The 13,637-nt window shown below is 37.5% G+C and overlaps 1 protein-coding gene across 1 annotated transcript in view; it reads left to right on the plus strand.

Moving 5' to 3' along the window:
• The first annotated feature begins 4,002 nt into the window (after positions 1-4,002).
• cep164 (centrosomal protein 164) overlaps positions 4,003-13,637 on the plus strand; it is a 53,038-nt gene continuing 43,403 nt past the window's right edge. The window contains exons 1-9 of the mRNA XM_077566241.1: positions 4,003-4,043; positions 5,245-5,358; positions 7,747-7,803; positions 8,986-9,106; positions 9,259-9,369; positions 9,496-9,588; positions 9,711-9,790; positions 11,944-12,100; positions 12,606-12,689. Of these exons, the coding sequence (XP_077422367.1) occupies positions 5,324-5,358; positions 7,747-7,803; positions 8,986-9,106; positions 9,259-9,369; positions 9,496-9,588; positions 9,711-9,790; positions 11,944-12,100; positions 12,606-12,689 (738 nt within the window). The 5' untranslated portion in view covers positions 4,003-4,043; positions 5,245-5,323. The remainder of the gene's footprint in view (positions 4,044-5,244; positions 5,359-7,746; positions 7,804-8,985; positions 9,107-9,258; positions 9,370-9,495; positions 9,589-9,710; positions 9,791-11,943; positions 12,101-12,605; positions 12,690-13,637) is intronic.

A 13,637-nucleotide genomic window follows, 5' to 3' on the forward strand; every position in this document is an offset into this window, starting at 1 on the left:
GTATGCCTACACTTCAAAGTCAAGGGTCTTTTTGTTTGTGGGTGTTTTACCAAAAAGTTGAATAAACCATCTTATTTTCTGCCGTTTATCCTATTCATGGTTGTGAGCAGGTGCAAAGCAGACGACACCCCTGGCTTGGTCGCCAGTCAATGCAACCAGCCATCAAACAACATCGGCACAAGAAAAGTAAAGAAAGTTTCTGGTGATGTAGTACCCTCTAGTGGCCAAAGAACGTGTCACTACATAGCTTGGATATCTGGAATTCAAGACTCTCATCTCACGACAGAGGTGCCAAAAAGATTGTACTCTGGTAAGAGTAGTCGACACAATAACATGATCCAAGTAAAAGTAAAAAGTAGTCCATCAAATGAGCATGAGTAAAGAAGAATTCCGTGGGGGGAAAGTACTGAGTAAATAACTGGTGACTGTTTTATGAACCGGTCATTCATATTCAATTCATATTCATCCTGTCAAGTAATGTTGACTGCAGAGCATATAACTATTCTATTCAACAATCACGTGTGGATTAATGGTGGCACAACGAAAAAAGAAGACAACAGAATGCAGATTTTTTTTCTTACCTAAATGAAAATGTGAGGAGCACGTGCTCGCCCTCTTACTTACTGCTACGGCTGGAACCCTAAATAATGTAGTTGTCGATTTATTTATTTATTTATAAAGTGACGCCAAGTGAAGAAAAAGATATCCTGTCACCCAGTTCCAGGAATGTCTTTTTCAAGACCTGCCATGAAGAGAAAGGTTGCTGACGTCTGACAATAACAGCCAATTTTAAGAAAAACAGAAGAGAGAATATTTTTTGTTCAGCAGTGCTTTTCGGGCGCCCTGTCTTGTCTTGAATGCACAAAGTTGGGGTGCTCAAAAAATCAGACATGCTGAGGAGTATACAGTACAAAGTAGGCCTACTATAGGAGATGAGAGATGAGAGAGAGGATTGGGTCACCAACTTGTTCTGAATTGTTAAAGATTGACAATATTGGAGTACTGTACTGTAGATGTACTTTTTTTTACCCCCCCCCTTTTTTTGTGGAATAGCTCTACTTGATGCACTCGGCCCAGAAACAGCCATTCAATCTCCAGTTCCCCTCACATAAATTGAGTTTGAATCCCCTGTACTGCTGATGTTTTTGCAGTTAATACAAAAAGCGTCTTGACACACCCATATAGGCTGTAGCCTCCAATGTGGCGGAGACTTCAGTGATGCAACGCGGCGTGACGACATATGGAAGGTGACGTCATCGAACGTGACCTGACGAACATTTTGTACAAACCATGTAAAAAAGATTACCATCCATTTTCTCGCCAAATGTAACACAATAAATTGCCAAATTGGGGAAGCGTGAGACAATTTTAAATGTAAACGACAAGAAAGTGTCGTATGTGCCATTTTAAAAACTGAGACTGCATATTCTCCCCCTAAATGCGAGATAAGCAAAACAGCTGTTTGATGTCCACCAAGCATCGTCTTTTACGATGGTGTGCTGCTGTTAAAATTCCTCTCAAAAGGTTTGAATGAAACAACAATTTCCCGTGAGGCCATCCCTCACCTGTCACGTGTGCGACGACGTGGGTGACGAATATGCTTTTGACATCAGAACTGTTCTCCAAAACTGCCGAGAGACCGCCCTATGCTTCTAAACTCTGGTATGAATGTCTTGTCTGTTTATAGGCAAAATAACTTTTACCCTTTGGTTATTTATTCACTAATTTATTTATTTACAGAATACAGTTATTTTTGTTAGCTATCAACAGTGGCTATGACTAGTGGCTCGGAAACTCGCTCTGATGAATCAGATCGCTCTGAAGAAGGTAGGCAACTTTGTAAATATTTGACATTCCCAATCACGTGAGACTGACGTCCAATTTTGTCTTTTTTTGGCAAGTTGTTTGAAGTCGTTGTGATTTCAATAACTTCCCATAGATCATTAATCACAAATAAATAAATACCTAAATATATATGTTTATTGATTAATTTTTTTATTCATTTATTTTTTAATCAGATATAAAGGCGTACGCACGGGACATAGGCATTGATCCAGAGAATGAGCCAGAGCTTTTGTGGCTTGCCAAGGAAGCTATATTTGCCCGTCTGCCTCCAGGGTGGGCTGAGAGGTAAGTTATTGGACATGATACAGGCTTCCATTTTCATTCATATTCTTAATTGTGCACATACCTGCCAAGGTACGGTGCACAATATACCTCGGCTACAGTGGCCCGTAACTCAAAACACATTAAATCTGGTCACAACATGCAAAATGAATCAAGTGAAACACAATGATTCTGGACAATTTTGTCATTTATTTTATGCATCAATAACACAGAGCTATAAAGGTCAGGAAAACACAATTATGAAGAGTCTGCAGTGACCAAATGTAAGAATCTATTGCTAACAATAAAACTTATACAATACAATACAATACATATTTGACATGTTAATTGTAGGTCTTGAGAGCAAACACTACCTAGGACATTTGCACACCACATGAATTGAGCTTTCTTTTAAGCATTCTGATGTGTGCAATTGCCACTGATTTTCTGATGACAGAAAATACTAAAAGACCCTGGAACCAAGCATGTGCAATGTGGCCATCAATTGTTTGTTTCCCGAGCAATATATGCTGAGTAAAACTACTGATATAAAACAAGAAAAGTAGTGCAGCAGGTTCATGCAAAAGTGGATTCAAATGCAATGCTCACCCGACCACTCAAATGCAATGCTCTCATAAGTAACTGTATATGGTAATCATCGTGCGTAAGCATGAATGCAGCAAAATAGGCTTGTGTGTAATGTGTGAACAGAATCCTAAACTATCCCTGATGTTTAGTAGACACAAACCCCTCCCTATCTTGTGTCCAGCTACCTAGCATTAGTACATCTCTAAAAGCATCCAAGGTTTGACCTGTTTGTAGTGCTGTACGCGTCACCTTGTGGCATCTTGGTGCCAAAGAACTGCTGTATGTTAAAGTTTATGTTTTTTTTTAGTACTTTGTCACCATTTTGTGGCATTTACCATTGTAGACAATTATAAAACTTTTTGGGACCTCCTTGGATTGTCGCCATTTGCATATGTTACACTCTTACATGTGACCGAGTGTGCTGTGGAATTTCTTGACTTGATTATTTGGAATTTACTTTTCTGTTATTAAATGTGCATACTGCTTTGACTGTAACTGACGTTATCCCTACAGCAAAGATGAAAATGGGAAGACGATATTTCACAACCACTATTTGCAGACGTCGACTAATGAACACCCCTGCAAAGTTCAGTACAGTCACCTGGTGGCCCAGGAACGCAAGCGTATCCAGCGAACGACTGCTGTTGGAGGCTCAGTACGCCAATCGGACAAGAAGGAGAATGAGGAAGCTAATAAGACGCAGACAGTGAGTGGCTTTTATTAAAGATCTTTATCCCGGTGAGCCCAAGCCTATACCAGCTGGCTAAGGAGAAAAAAAAGTGTACAGAAAAAGTTTATTTTATTTAATCCGCTAAGGTTAGAGAGAGACAATGACGTTGTTCTAGTTCTGGGCAAAGGCAGCCAATATTTAAAACAACCATGGCAGATCATCAGGCTACATTAGTGCTGCAGAAGCTCCTGAACGTAATACAGTACTGCTTTTACAGCAAAAGTCAAATGAGCGGCCTGTGTTTAAGTTTCATTCAATTTGTTGTAATTAGTGTTAATTTCTTCAAACCAAAAACTAAACAAAAATAATTTCGTCAACACATATTTTTCATCGGACTAAAGCTAGACTAGACTAAAACCCTAATTAATAAACAATAAATAAACCTAAATCCGTATGCATTTCCGTCGACTAATGAAGACGAGACGAAAATGTATTCCAGTTAATAAAAACTGGACTAAAATCTATGGACATTTTAGTTCATGAACAAAGACGAGACTGAAATTATATAATTGTCTCTGTCATGTGACACACAGTGACACACCCCCTTTCAAATCTGCAGCTGACGAGTGCAACATGCACAAACACATGGGACAGACAGGAGGTGAATTCACGGCGAAAGGTTAAAAAAAAGAGTAAATTATCATTATAACTAGGGATGTAACGACAACAGCAATATCGGCGATATTAAAACTGCCACAATATTGTAGTCATGTCTCCATATTAAAAGCAGCGCATCTGTTAAAAAAAAAGTCAGGTTGATTTCCATTTGTGCAGTGCTAGCACCCTCTGATGGCTAGTTTCTTTTAGTACAGTTTAATTTTCATAAGCTTTGGTTTGGCCCTTCTATGTTTAAAATCCACGCTAATGGTCAGATGAAGGGGAGCGTAATATGCTTGTGAAGCGAGTCAATATGTGGAGGAACTCAATGTGTGGATACAATAGCAAGGAAGTGCCTCAATATTAAGTGTTAGTAGAGATTGTAGGTTGTTTATATGCATTGCTGTTATGTACAAAAGCACAATATTGTGCTTTTTTTTTGTTGTATGAGCTATTTTTTTCTTTTCACTGTTGTAATTTTTTAAATATTGCCAACCTTCCTTCAATATCGTGATAATTATCGTACCGTGAGCTTCGTATTGTGATAATATTGTATCATGATGTTTGGATATCGTTACATCCCAAGTTATAACGTAACGTATCCAACGGCTATAACGTTCCAACAATAACGTAAATCGTTCACTAACTAATGCTGTATTATTTACTAGCTCGTAGCATGGAACATAGAAGCAAGTAGCCACTTGTTGATACACTGTAATTGTGTGTGAAGTTGTTTTTCATCAAAAAGATGGGAGAACATTTTATGTGAATTAGTTTTAGATCTGAAATGTTCAACATTATCTGCTGACAAAAAATATACAGGGGTAAAATGATTGTCCTGACTAAAACTAGACTAAAACGTTGACAGTTTTTGTTGACTCACACAAGACGAATACATTTTTTTGGACTAAAAGATTATAAAATGTTAGATTTATTGTCGACTAAAAGTTGACTAAATAAAAATGGGATGAGTTTGACTAAGTATGATAAAAACTGACAAACGTGGACAGGACTAAAACTGATACTACATTTAAAAATGCCTGATAAATGTGCATTTTTAAGTAATTTATCCATTATGTATTTTTTTAAATTAATCAGCTTATTCGGTTATCAGATATTTTTTTCCTGCTAAATATGGGAATTGACATTGACCTAAAAAAAAAATTGGTACGGCCCTGTCCACTCTGGAGAGTGAAGGAATTTTGTGCTTCTTACTTTTTCAGGGACTTTTCCGTAGTGGATTCTTGAGCGTAATAGCCACCAAGAATGATGAAACAACATCTCTTACACTGATCAGCTTTGATGACGAAGACGATGGGATCAACTCGGAAAAGGAGGTACAGTAATATGAGCAGCAACCCCCTCACGTCTAAGACAAAAAAAAAGGTAGATCCGCGATTTTATCGCTTTCTACACCAATCAGTCATAGTTCATCTAATTATGGCTTGCCTAAAAATAATACAAGCATACGGAGACCCGATCTTAGCAGCATTGCTAATTTTCTGCATGTGTGAGTTCAGTTAAAGTGTGCATTTGTGACCACATGCCCATCATAGGACTCTGCAGGCACTGATAGTGGTGATCAAGCAGAGATGACAAAGTCAAAAAAGCACGATAAGGCCCATTTGGGGGAGCAGAGTAGTGAATCACCACTGCAACAGGTACATGAACTTGGCTCTATCCAATGTTCATATGGTACACCTGGGTTCTCTCAGGGTGCTAAAAAACAAACAAACCTTAAATCCCGGCAAGTTAAATGTAGGTAATTTTGCTTTACATTTAACATACGATCAATGGGATGCCACGGACTTCCGACTTCCGGGTTTTACACATCAGCGCCGTTTCAGGTCAGAGCTGGCCGCGTTCCAACACTCGCACCCCCACCCCTGCGCCTCCAACCGCGCGCTCCCGCTCATCGGCGGGAGGGCGTCTCGGCTATTGGAAATGCTTCGGACACTGACACAGACTCTACACACTCGCAGCCTCGCACCCGTCGACGGGAGCGCGCAACCGAGGGGCACAAAGGTGGAAGCGCAAGTACTGGGACGCTGCCCACACGTCGCAAACCGGAAATGGTAACAAAGTTGATGGGTGAAAACCCGGAAGTCCTCCCTCCTCCGTGGCATATAGTCCATTGTTTGCCTACAGAGGGTTTAACGATAAGTAACTCTTATTGTCTCTTATTTGACCATTAGCAGCCAAGCACAAAATCTAATTTTATTTAAACACAAAGCAAAATTATGCCTAAAGTATTGCGATCCTTTAAAGGCCCCACTCACTTGCCGGACACCACAGTGCAGAATGTATTTCATTCAAAGGAGAAAATAAACTTTTTAAAGAAAGAGATCGCATCCATCCACTCTCTGTTCTGTATTTGGATGACAAACATTCGTTTCTGGATCCAATGATGTCATTTGCTTCCTGTAATGAGGCTTTTTTTCATGCTTCGTTATGGATCTGAAGCAGATACTTGTACTGTTCCCTTGCCTGTCGGACTTTATTTGACACGCATTATAAAAATAAACACAGATTTAGGGTGCGAAAGACTCTTACCTGTACACATATGAACCATTTGAGTTATTTTCCGCTAAAATAAAGTAGACATGTTCATACTAGCATTACTACAACACCTCACACATTCTCTATCACTATTCTTTATTAACACAGTGATAAGCTATACCTTTTTGTATTAACCTTGGTTGCTCTGAGTCCCACACTGCCCCACTGTCGTATGGTGTTCCACATGGTTCAATTCTGGGGCCTCTGCTGTTTTCATTGTATATGCTGCATCTGGGTTCTATCTAAGAAAACATGATATTTCCTTCCACTGTTATGCGAACGACTGTCAGATCTTTGTCCCATTGAGGCCACTTTTGTCCCGTCTAGTGGAAATTAAGCCCTGGGTAGCACTCCGTTTCTTGAATTTCAATGAAAAGAAAACCTGTTGCCATGAAGACAACAAAATAAGTCATTGCTTCCTGTAAAGGTTCTCAGCTTTGTGTTTAATAGATCCAGGTTTGACAGGGCCAGTATCCCTTTCTTATCCTCAACAGAATCACTCAATCATCATGAATATATGCCAGAAGAATGGAACTCTGATGCCTTTATTTGTTTATTAAGTGGCCAAACTTTTTCACATATATCAGTACAATCGTGCGTTTTTTGAAATGTGTTTCTCTCAAAACCTACATACATTTCGTAGGCTGTTAGATTTTTAGCATGTCCCACACACTGCTGTGTTTTTGACTGTGTGTACTTTTATAATAAGGGATTAAATGATAACAATAATTTACATGGTTTTATTATTAACAACACGTTTTTGAGAACATGTGCCTTTTTGATGATGTAATTTGTGTCCCAAAGACATTTATCTTATGGTGATGTTGACTTGCCAGATTTTTGTAATACAAAATGGGTGCCTTGGCTCAATAAATGTTGGAATTGGGAAACACAGCCTTAGATCAGCCCCATACATTCAACATGAATCTGGCATAGAAGTGAATCTGCATGGGCCTCACTTTGCAGCCAGATCATTTTTGACCTGACTAATGCCAATTATTTGAACTTAACCCATATTCACATTTTATTGACCATCCCAAAAAAATCATCTTCATCTTGACATTGAGTTGAATTGGAATGCTTGTTTTGTTATTATTATTATTTTTCTAATCTTTTAAGCTGTCTGGCGATTTTCCGATCTTCGACAATTCTATTTCCTCTGACAGTCAACTGGAGACGGATGAAAAAGAAGGCGAGGATGATGAGGCTGGAGCTGCCAAGGGGTTTGTTTTGTCTTTACGTTTTGTTGGTGATGACATTAATGTTTTAAACAGACAACAAAAAAATGTGTAGAAAAATCCTTAAATTTCCCAACTATTTTACAATGTTATCAGATTAACAGATTAGCTTGCTTTCATCTTCATCTTGATGTCACATGATCATTTATGTGTGTATCACGTTTGTGAACTAAATTGTTGCCAGGGAGAGTTTATAGTTTTTTAATCCAGGCCCCTATAGACCAATGAAGCTCAGCCTAAACCAGGGGTTGCCAACCTTGATTAAAGTGAGAGCTACTTCTTGGGTACAGATGAGTGTGAAGGACTCCCAATTTGACACATTTCCGAAATAACACATTTTGCTCAAATTACATTAATATCAATAGAGAGATGCTTGCACCAGATTTAGCAGAACGATAATATAGTTGATGATAATCAAACTATCATTAGTGTTTCCTTGTTGCAATTGAGGGAATGCTGTAGTTTATTTTCCTCCGCTATGTATTGTACTGATGGAGATAAAAAAAATTTTTGAACAGGGCCAACATGGCTCACATCTACTTGTAAACAGAATCCATCCACACGATTATATCTTGTCGGCATCTGTTCATCTCTTGCCGTCGCACTTCTTTTATGTGTGGTGCTCCTAGTGTTCAAACTGAGGCATTACCGTCCCGCCATCAGAACAAGATGAAACAAAACCTTGTGTTCCTAAAATGAGCACTTTTACCGGATAAATGGTCAGCATCGTTTAAATTACCAGATATTTTCAATGTATTGATTTGGCCACTTGATATTTGTGTTTTATTTTAGTTTTAATCTTTTTTTTTTATTGTGTGGTCTAAATGAACTATGTATTTTATAAATAAAAGATGAAAACATCCCAGAAAACTGCCAGTAATTTAATCTAATCTTAAGAAAAAATACTATATTTGGGTATAAAATTTCCTGTATTGGATATATTTTTGTTTATATCACACACCTCTAGTACCAGTCTATTTGCAGTAATACAAAATACCGTAACTCAAAAATATTAAGGTTAGCACTGAGTGCTGGATCAAGTGGTGTACTGCCCCCACCTGCCTCCTTAAAAAAAAAAAAAAAAAAAAAATCATCAATCTTTTGTCCTCGTTTGCTAAAACAACTTGCAGTAAATTGATTTGTGTCTCTCGTTGAACACTTCCACAGCTCAGATAAATCAGATCATGACTCCTCCGATAAACGTGAACACATTCGGTTTGCTCATGCCGTTCATGGCCCAGGAGTTCAAGTAGACCAAGAGAAAGAAGAACCTATCAAAAAACCTGGGGTGAGTAGCTGTTGAAGTGAAGATATATCAAATAATGTGTTGGATTTGCAGATGATGAGTACAGTATGTCATCACTGTCAAATTTTCAAATCTACAATTTGAATCAAATCAAATCCACTCCAAAACATAAGTGCTCATTGTTGTTTTGTCAGGCTCTCTTTTGCAGCGGATTCTTGAGTGTTGTAGGCAAAGGACAGGATGAAAGTTATTCTTTTTCACTTACAAGCCGTGACGATGAAGACAATGCCATCTCTGAAAAAGTGGTAACCATGACATTGTACTTCATTTAATACACTGTATATTGATTGCGTCAGTTGTTGGGCTAAATATTTTTGTCGAAGTCCCATCACTTTTTGTGTTTTGTGTGTGTGCAAATGTGTTCACCGTAGGACTCAAGAAGCAGCGGTGCAGATCTAATGGAGCAGCCACAAATGCAGAATAAATACAAATCTGCACACCAGAGTGCTTACTTGGAGCAACAGGTACTGTGTGTTTACTTTATGTTCACTCTGATTTGGTTATGACCGCACACATCGTGTCAATCTCAGTGGACTTAAAACAATACATTTGACCAATCTTTTTTTTCTTCTTCACATCATTAAAGCTCACAGGTGAAGCTTTATACATTGCTGTCTCTGTAGATGTAGATGTCAAAGAGGAAGATGAGGCTGACGTAGTAAAGAGGTATGTAACGATTTTGATATTATTTATAAAAAGTAATTCAATTGAACATATTTGTAAAACTGAAAGATTGATTCCAGACTATATCGACTATATAAAATTTTTATTGCGGCAGTTGGCTAGTTAGCAGTGAAGTGTTGTGTTAACGAGCATACGACACAATTGGGACGGAAACTGAAAAAACAAGAGGCCAACTTCGAGCACAGCCTAAACTCCAGGTCACACTACAAGAAAACGGAAAAAACAAATATTTTTTTCGAGCACCATGCACGAGCTTGACACAAAAGCTGCAGTTACGCTTTAGGTCGGAGGTGGCAGGCGTGAGTAAAAAAGTGACAAACTCCACAATGCATCTTTAATTATAATACCACACTGCAGATGTACAAAACAGATACTTTCAGTAATTTATTGTCTACAAACTAAATGTTAAATACTTCCGCTTTCTGATGAATGTCCTTTTTGTCTCGCAGAGTCCCACACTTGTTTTGGTATATCAAAAACATAAAAACACAGGCGAAAAAAATGTTGAACAAAATAATGAATGCCAAAAATTAAATACAGCTTTTGTGATGCTTTGTGACGTTAAAAACTGCAGTGATGTTGTAAACTTGTTCTAAACAGTTTATTATTAAAACTATTTGAAGATTTTCACTTAGCATAAAAAATTGTAAAAGTTATTATATGATGCGATCTTAGGGGTATGTGACTGAAACAGACGATGAAATTTATAATACCAGAAAATGAGGACAGGTTCTAAATAAATGTTTAGGTAATATGGATACCCTGGACTTGAATCTTTACTGAAACATTTGTAAATTATTATTTTTCTTGTTGTGCTGACACTTTTGTGTATTTTTGTTTAGATTGTTATTTTGGAATGTCAATTGTTTATATGTAGTTTTTGTGTTGTTGTTGTTTTCATTTTTGATTGTGGGGGTGTTTTTGTTATGGTTGCAAAAATGTCAGTAAAAAAAAATACTAGACAATATTAGCTTGTTCACTGAAACAGCCTCTGCAAAGTGACAACTCAAAATGTTCCTTTTCCTTCATTTTATTAGGCAGTGTATATATGTATATGAACATTAACTCATTCACTGCCATTGACGGCTATAGACGTCAAAAATTAATTTGAACTATTAGTTTCACATTTTTTCCACTTTTGTTAACAAGAGTATAAAAACTTAGAGTTTTTTTATTGTACATTTAGAACAGATAAAAAATTTGTGATTAATCGTGAGTTAACCATTGAAGTCATGCGATTAATTACAATCAAAAATTTTAATCGTCTGACACCCCTAATTTTCAATAATCTTTTTTTCCCAATAGTTAACTCACGATTAATCACAAATGTTATATCTGTTCTAAATGTACAATAAAAAAATTCTAGGTTTTCATACTCTTGTTAACAAAAGTGAAAAAAAGTGAAACTAATAGAAATAGTTCAAATGAATTTTTGACGTCTATAGGCGCCAATGGCAGTGAATGAGTTAAAAGTGCAAATATCTATGGCATCTGAGTCACTGCAAATGTGTATTTTAATATCGTAAGTGTAAAATGCATATGAATGTTGCCACTTACACGACGTGAATAGTATAATCCAAAATATTATGTGTTTTGTTCTAATGTTTTCAGACTATGATTAGCACATGCCTCCTAGATATGTCCACATACATTTTGGTGGAACGCCATCACGGTTTTCCTACATATGCCAACATAATGGACCAGTTTCACCTGGCTGCGCAGTACACAGGTTGGCTGTGCTAGCCAGTCACTTCTACAATAAATGTCTTTTTGTCTTTCGAAGGAATATGAAACCTGAGATAGTAAAGAATGCCTTGTAAATGATGGCAATACTTGACAACGCCACACGGCATTTTGATAGCACAACAGATGAGTAAACAAGTCCAAAATGAACATCAACGTGCTGCAGCACACGACGTCACAGTGATTATGTGAACTTGTCCAAAATTTCCAACATGGCAGCGCACAGGCTATGACATTATTTTGATACTTTATCTTTTTTTTCAGGGACTCAGATGCCATTGATACTTGCACTTTTAATGTTCACGCACACACAACCAAATAGAATGAAAGAAAATGAATTTTGATTTGTGTGTTCATTTAAATCGCTGCAATTTTCCCAACTCTCCCTGCAGCCTGGATGAATTTCGGAATGGCTTTGGCGTAGAAGGCCACTTTTTTCCTGAAACACATGACCGTGAATGCATCCAGATGCCTTCATCTAGTTCTTCTATTTGCGCTTCAGGAGCTGGAAAAGTCAAACAAGTAGAGGAGGCTAACAAAGCATGTGCGGTGAGTGGCTGGTAAAGTATTTTTGTATATCAAGACTCTTACTTTGACACTTCCGTCTGCTGTCTGCTTCCGGGTCCAAATTCTGCTCCTCACGTCACAGATCACTCGAGACTATGAATATGTGCCTATTGTAGTTCGCCAAACAAGAATGTCATAAACTGGACTATCCACAAGTTCTATAACCGATATGACATAATGGCACTAGGTACAAAGAACCCATTATTCCACTCAATACAATTACAATACATTGGCATTAAAACATGAGTTCTGAACATTCCAAAAGTTTCTGTCTTCAATGTCATTAAAATATATGTATAAAAAAAAAGATTCCATTGATGCATTGGTGTGTTGCCATGGTTATTTTTATTTATTTCCAACCTGAACATAAAAACACAAGTGAACCTTTATCTTTTATTTTTTTAAGTTATTGCATGATTAGATTTTGTTGTTGTTGTGAAATTTAATATGAATGTTCTTCCATCCATGTTTTGTGTGTTTGATTTAGGACACAAAAGGCAATAATGTAGAACTAGTAGAGGTGACTGATTCAGAATCTGATAACCAGCATACTGAGTCGCCACAGCAACAGGTAGAGTGCATCTAAAAAGTCATCTAAGTGCTTCACTTTTCCTACATTTTATGTTACAGACTTATTCCAAAATGGATAAAATTCGATTCTTTAACAATTCTATACACAACAACCCATAAATAGAATGTGAAAAAAGCTTTGAGCTGACTTAACTTAAAATGTTCGGAGAACAGTCTCATTCAGGGAGGTGGCCAAGAATGCCGTAGCCATGCAGTCACACCTCCGACATCCCTCTGTGAAGAGAGGCAAACCTTTCAGACTTTCTCTGCAGACGGAAGCCAGTCGTTATTAAAAGGCACATGAAAGCCTACCTGAAATTTGTCCAAAGACACCTGAAAGACTCTTGGGCCATGAGAAAAAATTTTTTCTGTTCAAATGAGACAACATCAACACTTTGGTGTGAAAGCCAGATGCCTTAAGAGGATTGGCGGAGTGTGTGCTCATCTGATGGCTAATATGTCAGAGCTAAGATCAGTTTGACATGCGTTTTGAAAGACAGCATGATATACAGCTCAATAGCTACTGTAAATATTCTAAGGACTCTACCTTTGGAATTTTATCGCCTTTTAAAATAATTTCAAATGTGGGGTGACAATTACGTCTTACTGTGTGTAGAAAAAACACACTCAACCATTTTGTGAAAATTTAATGTCATGAATGTTTGCACCATCCATTTTGATATTTTTTTCCCATTGGGTTCTTGGAAAACAGCTGTAGCTTTCTGACTTGGCATAAACATATATTACAGCATCATCTGCATGCATTTGTGGTACAACTTCAGGACAAACAGCTGGAAGGGCATTAATATAAACGCTGAAAAAATAGGGGACCGAAATGGAGTCCTGCGGCACACCACTGAGCTCTTAATTCTTGTGCATTATTTCCTATTCTTTAAATATAATTCAAACCATTTTAATGTGACATCTGAAAAAATAGGAAATGATCATG

This window comes from Vanacampus margaritifer, chromosome 5 (genome assembly GCF_051991255.1).
Source record: "Vanacampus margaritifer isolate UIUO_Vmar chromosome 5, RoL_Vmar_1.0, whole genome shotgun sequence".
NCBI classification, from domain to species: Eukaryota; Metazoa; Chordata; class Actinopteri; order Syngnathiformes; family Syngnathidae; genus Vanacampus; species Vanacampus margaritifer.